The 10,312-nt window shown below is 43.6% G+C and overlaps 1 protein-coding gene across 1 annotated transcript in view; it reads left to right on the top strand.

Moving 5' to 3' along the window:
- The window catches only part of cmip (c-Maf inducing protein), a 56,882-nt gene extending 47,773 nt beyond the window's left edge, over positions 1-9,109 (top strand). The window contains exons 12-16 of the mRNA XM_022250931.2: positions 366-482; positions 3,308-3,448; positions 4,265-4,459; positions 6,435-6,611; positions 7,910-9,109. Coding sequence (XP_022106623.1) covers positions 366-482; positions 3,308-3,448; positions 4,265-4,459; positions 6,435-6,611; positions 7,910-7,960 — 681 coding nt within the window. The 3' untranslated portion in view covers positions 7,961-9,109. The remainder of the gene's footprint in view (positions 1-365; positions 483-3,307; positions 3,449-4,264; positions 4,460-6,434; positions 6,612-7,909) is intronic.
- Positions 9,110-10,312: the final 1,203 nt, after the last annotated feature.

The following is a 10,312-nucleotide window of genomic DNA, read 5'->3' on the forward strand; positions in this document are numbered from 1 at the left end:
CAGCAAAATCCCCCATAGAGTCAGTTTCAGGAGCAGATTACACAGTGTTACATAATTCCCTGCAGGGGCCACAGCTGGCCTCATCCTTTGAGTGATTATTGCCGTGGCAATTTTTAGCAGTACGATTATCTGACCTTTGTAGTCAGCATGATTTCCTGTCGTTAAACTCTGTCTTGGATGCAGAAATAGCATCTGCGACTCGTCGCAGTTTTTTTTTCTCTTTAAATTGAACCGACGGTTGATACCAGTGGGAGGGTGGCCACAGTTGTCTGGGTCACCTTGGCAACAGGCGTATTGTGATTATTTGCCCGCCGGACAGAGTGATTTGATTTCCTTTGCAAATTTTGCTTTTTTTTTTTTTTTAGCTTCAAAAGTTGATCAGCTGTTGCTGCAGAAGGCGTCGTTTTCTCCTGTCCATTACTCCGCGGCTCTTCGAACCCATCCAGCTTTTAGCCCTCAGGAGGAACGCCACCTGCATAGAGGTATGTATTGATGTGTAGACTGGGGACCTGACCCCTCACCACACGGAAACATCAGGTCAGGCAGTGCTATCAAAGCTTCTCCAACCGCTTTAAACTCATGAGCAAGTTGACCCCTGAGTAAGAGATTATGTGGACAACAAACTTCCAGCCAGTCTCAGACTCTGACTGTGATTGAGATATACCAATGTTGTTTTCAGACTTACTTGCCGTGTCTGTCTTAGACCAGAGAGGGATGGAGCCCATCTTCTTCCTCAGTGACTTTGGCTGTGTCTAGGTTAGAGATAAGGCGCAGCCACTGTCATAGACTCCTGTGTGATTTTAAGCCGCAGCCAGTAAATCGGACACGGCCTTACATGGGAGCGCTGTGCAATGGCTACAACTACTTTCTTATCGGTGTATGTACATGTATCGGTACTTTTCCCAGCTGTAGCCAATCGATGTGGTTGTGGCTTTTACAGCCAACATTCATTGACCTATGACTCTGGGAAACTTCAAACTATTTGCTCGTGCTACAATTACCGTAGCTGCTTGCTTACGTGTGCGTGCTACAGAACATTTCCTGCCAGACTTCAGGAAAGGTAGAATTGTCACAGCGCACTGCCGGAAGCTGTTATGATGTTGCTTTCTCCTCAGATGTATCCTCAGAGGTGGTATCCAGATGACAGGGCTCTAGCTGAAAATAATGCACAAGTCTATTATAGTGGCTGTAGCCACCACTCATTTGCTCTTGGGATGCTGCCTCCATAGGCATGCAGAGCCTCGATCTAGTAATTGTACACACTAAATATAGCCGGTTCAGTAATTCCCGTCTATGTTGCCTTGTAATTTTGCACATGCTGTGTTAGTTCTTATACCTTGCGATTGGACAATATTTCAAAAAGCTTCATTGACACAATTCTGACATGATTCTATAATCTGCCAGTTCAAGGACACCACCATAAAAGTCTGGTAATCCCTGATAAAGATGGCCGCAGGAGGTGGTTTTCATAGGCCAATTTTATCTGTTCCAGATGTGTCGAGTACAAAAAGGTGATAATGGAGAGAATCCAATATTCAATAATGGGAGGGATATTCCAAGATCAGTTAAGCAGAAAAGGAGCCATTGACTAAATGCCTCTGAGATCATGCTGGTCACCTTTGTGTCAATTGGGCCATCATGTAAACTTGGACTAGTTTGTGTGGGCTTTGGTTTCGTGCCTCCATGAATAATTGAGGACCGAATTTGAGTCATCACTGATCGGCTGATTCCATCACCAGGCATGTAAATTACTGTACTCACATAATCACGTCCAGGGTATGTTGCTTTGTTTGGGTTTCAGTCGTCTTGCATTGTTGTTTCATTTTGAGGTCATTTGAAACTGCTGCAATGTGTTCCCAAAGCAAAACCAGATGGGGGAAAAAAACAGATACATGGTTATGCTCTCAATGTAACTGTGAATTCTGTCAATCTAGTGAACAAACCTGGAATTATGAAACAGAAAAAATATCTGTTGAATTTCGGAAGTTTTTTGTATAAGACAGTCATGAGTTGAAGTAATCAATGCAAATTGAATTCATGATGCCCGTTGATCAGCACGAAATTCACAAAGTTCCTTTTTTTTTCTTTTTTTTTCAACTCATTTCTTATGGGAGGGCCACATTTTTGTTCCAGTGTCTCTGTCCTTTCAAAAGTGGAACATGTCAAATGACTGTTTTCCATGAAACTTTAATATGCAGCTCAACTGTGTCTGTTGTTTGCATTGCTAGAAGCCCTATTCCCCTTGGCACTCCAAAGGTTAGCAAGGCAATGCCTTTCATATTTGTACCGGTAGCAGACAGGAAAAAAGAAAAAAAATGAAGGAAAATATGAAATATTAATTCCTTAGGGACAGGCGAGCTGAAAAACAGACATGTTTCGGGCCTGAAACTCTTTTTATGCTCAGATTGGACGGATGTGACGCAGAACGTGAAGCAAAGGCCAGGACCTAGGTAATTTGTTACCATGGCAGCCGAATTGCAACAGTATAATTGGATAACAGTTCCTGTGCCCTTGGTGGGAAACACTCAAGGGGTTTGCAGAAATGTTATAAACACGTCAATTAGCATTGTTTCTATTATGCACCTACATTGTAAGTCATGTCCCTCTGATTAATGCAGGGTCACTACGGACTGGTGACCGAATCAAGTACATGTATCTTGCGGCTAGGACTCCCCTTTTTTGGCCATTATGGCCAATTTCAAGTAGCCGGAGCTGTTAGACAACAGTGTTCCTTTCTCATGTGAGCCGTTGAAAAGGGAATGAGGTTTAAAGTGGTTAAGGTTTTGCAACGTAGTGAAAAGACTGCCAGGGGTTCAAATCCAAGAGCTGGTGGGGGGGGGGGGAATCCTCAGGCAAGTCGTGTACATGGATATCCCCACTCTCCTGCCTCAAACCAGGGGAATTAAATGGATATCTTGGATCTACTGATCTTTGGCTGATAACAAGTATATGTATCTCACTGAACAAAACAAGGGAAAAAGTCTGAAGTGGTCAATAACATGATACAGGGGCCAGTTTCATTGGGCTGCTTAAGCACAAAGTTTGTTTAAGTGTGAAAAAACCTTGTTTGACAAATCAGGTTACCAGCCAAAACTTCTTGTGATGTATATTGTTTTGGAATGGTATTCACCTGTCTTTTGGTAAGCATGACAGTCACGTAGATTTTCAGCAGGTAACCTTTGATTTTTCAGCAAGGTTTTTCGCACTTGAGCAAATTTTGTACTTAAGTAGCTCTATGAAATTGGCCCCACAGTCTGAACGAACTGCACCTGTCTTGACCTTCCCCTCCCCTGACCTTGGCTTGCAGATGCTGTGCCTGATGCTGGAATTGGACATTCTGCCCGACGAGGAGACCTGCATGCAGGTGACGCAGACCCTCAAGAGCACCTCGGAAGGCCTGGAGACGTACAAGAAGCTGTGCGAGAAGCAGACCGCCCTCAAACAGCTGGTAAGGCCCTGTTCACCTCTCCCCCCGGCCCGTAGTCAAACATTGGTTTTTTGAGACCATCACGAGACCAGTCGCGGGACTGGTCACAGGTAGCAGGGTGAATAATGAAAGAGGAATGCTTTTGTTGCAGTTCATTAGAATAGCTCGTGACCTGAATTCAAACTGGAGGTCTTGCGTTGCGCATGTGTTGGTCTTGTGGGGTCTTTTGATACTCTCAGGAGGTCTTGACTGCGACACACTGACTGTCCTGCACCAAGCTCTCCTCAGTTTTCTGGATTCACCGGTTGATAAATGCCTCATGAGAGAAATTTATCAGAGGCGCTCATGTGTCGGTTGAACAAGTCAAGCTTCAAGTTGTCAACTAGGTGCATCGTGTTCATGGTTTCAAACCTCACAGTTTAGAGAAAGGGAATTTCATGTAGACGAAACAGGGTGCACTGCGTGGTATTGCATGCTTTCTTCCATTAACATCAGAGTTTGATTGGGTGGCAGGAAGAATTGCATTAGGGGGGGTTTTTATCAGGTCAGAATAGGTTATTTGTTGTTAATAACAAATGATAAAACATTACAGTATAATACCAAGTGCTTCTTATGTACTGTGCCGCGCTTAAGACAGTTCGCAACTAGACATAAGTTCTTACCAATAAGAACAAAAAAGTCAAATTAAACTGTAAAGAAAACAAATTATTTCTACATATTTGAAAATTACATTATTAAACCTCAAAGGTTTTTTCCAATGTAAGTTTCGGTAAATAATTTTTATTATGGTGCTGCTATTTTTGCTTTTTCCCTCTCTTTCTCTGCTACTCCCTCCAGCAAGAGAAAGGCGGTCCCCATGCCTTGTCCCTGCCCTCCAAGTCTACTGACGCCGACGTGGCTCAGCTCTTCAGCTCGGGGCCGCTGGGTAATCTGGAGTGCCTAAACCTGGCCTTCACCCACGTCACCAGCGGCTGTGCAGAGACCCTAATCAAGCTGCCCAACCTCAAGACGTTAAACCTCTGGTCCACCCAGGTATGGTCCAGGACAGAATGATCATTTGCCCCCCCCCCCCCCCGAGTCAGGCATGCAACTTTTCATCAGATCAGCTGATCTCGTTGTTTTTCACTTCCCACTCGCGCCATTGGAAACCTAAAAACACAGTACAAAGTCTTGTAAAGATTGGAATTTCCTCGTTTATGTTGTCAAAGTCCAAACTGCAAGCCCGAAAGAGTGAACACGGCTCACAAGGTTTTCCAAGAAATCAGGGGGAGTGATTTCTCAGAGGCTAAAGGAATGCATTTTGCCACTGGTCATTCAAGTAGTCTGTGAGTTGATCTGAGATTCAGGCAACTGACATGTGATCAATTGTTGAGCATCTGTCACTGGTTGGGAATGATTTCATTGCAATACAGTGAGAGAGCGTGCTGTAACAATACAGTGAGAGAGCATGCTGTAGCTATGAAACCCTACTCCTCCCATTGAAATCTACAAGACACTGCAAGAAGGCTCTTGAGCTGTGAATAATTGAGAAAGGTAGAATCTCAACCCTGAATGCTGCACTGAAGTACAGCATTGTGTACTTTTTACTTCCAGGTGACATGAAGCCCTGTGTTAACCACTTCATGCCGGGGTATTTTTCAACGTTGATGATGCTGGGCCGGCATGACAATCATTTTTTCCGTTTTCAAAATCCTTCGAAAATTCATCGTTTCATTTAACGGTCGTTTATAGCTTCACCAAGTAATCTTTAGGCACTACTCTAAGTTGACAGGTGACCTTCATTGACGCCTGAGTATTTCAGCCAGGCCTGCAGCCTTGTAAACAGAGCCCAGATTGTGCGGTGTTGTATAACTGTCTTTTGTTCACGAACCTGGCTTAGTGCACTGCTTCAACAGGGGCTAGATTAGCGTGCAGCGGTGCTGTATGGCTCATCGTTGCGGTGGTGGAGCGCTTTTGTCCCCGGTGGTAATCCACTCGCTCTCAATGCCCCAAACCCTGGTATACGGTTTCAAAACAAGGCTGGATTATCACCACTTTTGAGAGTGAAAAATGTCGATAATTCCCAGCAGCCCGGTCTTTTGTTGGGAGTATGGTCTTTTGTTACAGGGCACTGTTTCCTTTGTCCGAGTTCGGAGACCCGGCCACCCATATAAACCATACGTCTCCGATCCCGGAGTCCGCGGCAGGAAGTGGTTGAAACACAGGGCTTCATGTCACCCGAAGCACCGGGCTTCATGTCACCTGAAAGTGAAAAGTACACATTAGAGTTCATTTGCATTTCTGCACCTGATTGAACGTTTGAGAATCAAAGGTTGCAGGAAACATTATCTGTATTGTGAATAAGGGAAGACTGCAAACTTAAACAAGAGGTATCAAAGGGAAGAACATGAACTTAAACAAGAAGTATCTCAAGGCTTTACCCTGTAAAGGTTGTACACCAAACCCTTTGAAACCTCATTAAACATTGATGTCATCCTCAAGTTACCTACTGTCTAAATTTACACTCTTCCTGGAAGTTGATTATTTTGTGCAGTCATTAATATATGTACGTTCAGGGTGTGCATCTAGTGATCGCAGGTGAGACTCCTGTGCATAAAACTTCGGAAAGAAAATGACGCAGCTGCGCCTCGGACAGACTTTTTTTTTCAACATACATACCAGAAGGAAACTAGACCTTATTCCTGAGAAAGTCATTTTTGATCTTGTTCACCAAACCTTTTTGACAAATTCACTTTTGAACGGGATGGTGTCAAACAATTTTAGAATTTGTGCGGGTGCCAAGCCTCCATTTCAAGTTTTGCCCCCAAAATGGCACAAAAAAGTTTAGTATATTTTATCACACATATGAAATTGTTCATCAGACTAGACAGGTACAAATTTGACTGGAAAATGTCATGTTATTCTTTCAAGTTCCAAAACTGAAGAGTTAGCCTCACTTTCAATTTCAATATGGTCGACACATCAATTGAGGTTCATCCCTCTGACTGTTGTTCCTCCACTCTGTCAGTTTGGCGACAGCGGGCTGGAGCTGATCACGGAGCACATGCACGGCCTGGAGAGCCTGAACCTGTGCGAGACCCAGGTGACAGACGAGGGGCTGCGCTGCCTGGTGGACCTGAAGAAGCTCAACCACCTCAACCTCAACAGCACCCCGCTGACCGCCCGCACCTGCAAGCTGCTGCTGGTAAGTTCACTTTGGGTAGCTAGTGTTGCTGAACTCACCGAGGGGGGAATCGAGGGGCCGTGGGCCAGAGGATGGGAGATGAATCCACCCCTCCTCCTTCCCCACTTTACATGTACATTTCTGTAAGTCATAACATCCCTATTGGTAAAATGTGAAAGCTTTGATGCTGGATGCTAAAAAGATTAGGGGGGGGGGGCACCTTCTCCACTTTATGGTTTTGAATGTGTCTTACTTCTGATGGAGGGTGCTCCAACTTGTAGATTTTTATGGACTGCAGAGGGGAAAAGTGCTTGATCAGAACCAGTAGTATTAAACACTAGTGGCCACGCTTACTGTTCTCTTTCAACTTGGCAGGAAGACAGAGCTGGGATGTTTCTCATCTATACTGAATTTCTGTCAGTGCATGGGCTTAGGTCCATGAAGAGGGCATAATATTCCTCAGATTCCCACCCCTTCCCCCGGGAAATTTCCAGAGAGGGTAAACTCGGAGCAAGCAGGGAGCATTTTTTTTTTTGGTGGGGGGGCTATTATGCCCTCTGCGTGTGCTGTGTTTGAACCTTCAGAATGCCTCAGTGAAATTCAGTGAAAGGATCTGGAACCGCACACATTTCACAGGCACAGGTGTGGCAGTTTTTTCACTCACTTGGCATCAAGGTCAGGCCATTTCCGTGGACAAGTTTGATGGCTTGTTGCGGTGTGTGAAATGACCTGATGAATCAAGTCGGACGGGTGTTGCCCTCAATTGATGTTGAGGTGCAGATCCTGAAAAAAAAGAGACTCATGTTTGCCTCAGTGTTGAACCTGGCCAAGAATGTTGCCCTGTGAAAACTGTTCCTCACTTTGAATATTCGCTGGAACGTAAAAGAAGGTGAACAGCCTGGAAAAAAAAATTGTGTTCAGAGCCTGGGCAGGAAATGAGCTGTCAGCATCTTCATAGAGATTGTGCAGCTGGCCATTAGTCAAATTTTATTGGTTTTTAGAAACTTTAAAATGCATAAAGCCCACAATGAAGAACCCGAAGCCACAGACTCCAAGAACCACAAACAAAAACACTCTAAATCCCCCAAAACCTATAAGCAATAACCATAAACCCAAAACCTGGAAACCAAGAACCCAAAGCCACAGACCCAAAGAACCACAATCCAAAACGCTCTAAATCCCCCAAAACCCATAACCGAAAACCTGAAAACCAAACACCGAAAACCAAGGTGCTTGAATCCCAAGTGTGAATAAAGGCCACCGTACCCCGAATAAAATGGAAGAGCATATGATTAGACTGTTTTTCTCCATTCTTCCAGGGCAACCTGCCAGACCTGAAGACAATTGACACAAGGTACACAGACGCCTGAGGGGCAATGTAATCCAGGGGCCGGAAAGATTGTTTTCGGAAGGACATATCAAAGGATTCATCAGTTACCGGCCTGAGTGTCTGTGGGGAAATTCATCTGTACATTACATTCAACTCAACTGGGCAGAGGTTGGCTGTGTGTTGACATCAGTGGCTAGTTGATGGCGCCAGTTGCAGCACATCAGAAACACACCAGCTTATCCATCTGCATATGTCTAACAAAGGAATTAATAATTGGCATACAGTGCAAAAATACACATCAAGAACATGTTATCTATGTTACTTTAGCCCTGTGAAATTGCATTTGTCTTATGCTTTTTTTCCCCACGGTTCTGACAGAAGGGATTTGTAGGGTATAGGCTTTTTTTTCACGAATAATTTATATGCTTAAATGCTGACAATATTTTTTGAATTCCTGCAGCTAGGAAACTAAACTGCACAAAAGAGATAAGAATGTGGTTGACATTTTGGAGTAGAAATGTCCAAAGCACTGAGTTCAAAGGTCAGACTACCATACTTTTACCTGAGAATTGAATTTGATACAGCTGGTAGCATTCTGCAGGACAGATGCTTGGTCAAGCCCAGTTGTTTTGCACCCAGGGGCAGGAGTTACCTCCGTCTTTGTAAATACACCTGCAGAAAGACTTGGTTGAGTCTATTGTGGCTGCGGGGGGGGGGAGTTGTTAAAGATTACAGATGTAGCTGAGCCAGTATACTTGTTCAACTCGAGACAGTTAAGGGTGAATTTCTCAGCACTGGTTAGTAGAGAAGATTTGCTAACCCCAGCGAGAATAGTTTGCTGAGGTTAAAGTGATTTCTCAGTGTAGGCTTGCTTGTGACTGCGCACACATTGAGCCTAGAGATGCCAATTGCTGTAGCTCTACTTGAAGCAGACTGTTCCTCTGAAGTACCAGTGTGCTGGTAAATGTTGGTCTCAAAAGAAGATTGTTAGATTAGTAGCTTCATGAAATCAGGCCCAGTCACTGGAACAGGGGTATGAGAATTCAGCTTTTTTTTTTTGTTTAGATGTTGAGCCGGAATTTCAGCTTTTTTGTACACCTGGCCTGTACAAAAGTAATAAAACTTTTTGTTACATTTCAGCTTTTTGCTAGCATTTTTCAGCTCTGATTTTAACTAGCCACTCACACCCCTGCTATTATTAAGGGTATTAAGTGGTCTGTTTTTGTTGCCGCTAACTGGCAGCTTCAGGTTCAATCTACCAACAGGGGTCAGTAAAACAGGTGCAAACCTCATGAAATATCCAGCTTAGCAATGCAGACTCATGCGGGCCTTGTTCATATGTACAATATGGCTATTATTTGAATCATTGGCATCCTGCAGATGTTTAATACTCTGGAAGATTGTACTCTTAAGAATGAAAAGAAACATAATTTTTTTTTGGTTTTTGATTTGTTGGTTTTTTGATAAAGTTAGCTGTCTTAATCTTACCGAGCATTGAAATATTGATTTTGGTTTCAGAAAGCAATACTGGCACTCCAGCAGACAGATAGTCTTTTAATATTTCACTGTTGATTAGTGAATGAAATAATTTTGTGCGGAGTCGTCTTTGTAAACTGCTTGTGACAGTGCAAAAATAGGAACTCCGAAATGACAACTGTAAAAGCAAATTGCCATGGCTTGTGCTTAAAGCGCTTCACCATTTTGGAGTTTCTTGCTGTTGATGTCAACATCAACAAACTCTGGTCATATAGTAGACAGAAAATTTGGTTAAACTTTAAGAAATCCGGCTTGTGAAGCACAAGCTGTGGTTGTAAGAGCTGACAGGAGTATAAAGTGGTTGTAAATAGAGTGTCAGGCGGTTCCTTTGATCAAAGATATCAGTGGAATAGGGACAGCAACAAACACAGCTGGGTTGGCCAGAAGATTCGTGAGAAATTTGCGCAGGTTTGCGTCGGTCAGGAAGCCTGTGAAGCAGATATATGTACACACATGCCAGTCTTCATGCCAGATCCTTTGAAATCCCATCAAGTGGTTTTTCGCAGGATTTGGGAAAGTACAACTGGTCCTTTGTTGCTTTGCAAGGGCCTTGGTATTGCTTGAGATTTTAAGCACAAAGAAAGTAAAATAATGGCTTCGTGTACTGTCTAGTGTTTTGGAGGATCGGCTGCCTCAATGGTGGTCAATGAACTGTGAAGATGTCATGACAGCTTGAAAGTTTGACCTCTGACATGGTTCCACGTTTAATTCTGAGTCTGGCTTATTAGACTAAAGGAAAAGAAGTGACAAAGTATTAACTATTCTCTTTTCAGAGCTGTAAGATTGTTGAACATCAATAGCAGCGTTACCATCTCCTTAAAAATAGAGAAATCCCTTCAAATGTTCTTGTTTTTCC

Source organism: Acanthaster planci, linkage group LG06 (genome assembly GCF_054643075.1).
Source record: "Acanthaster planci isolate LZ-2023a linkage group LG06, COTS_SCS, whole genome shotgun sequence".
Classification (NCBI taxonomy): Eukaryota; Metazoa; Echinodermata; class Asteroidea; order Valvatida; family Acanthasteridae; genus Acanthaster; species Acanthaster planci.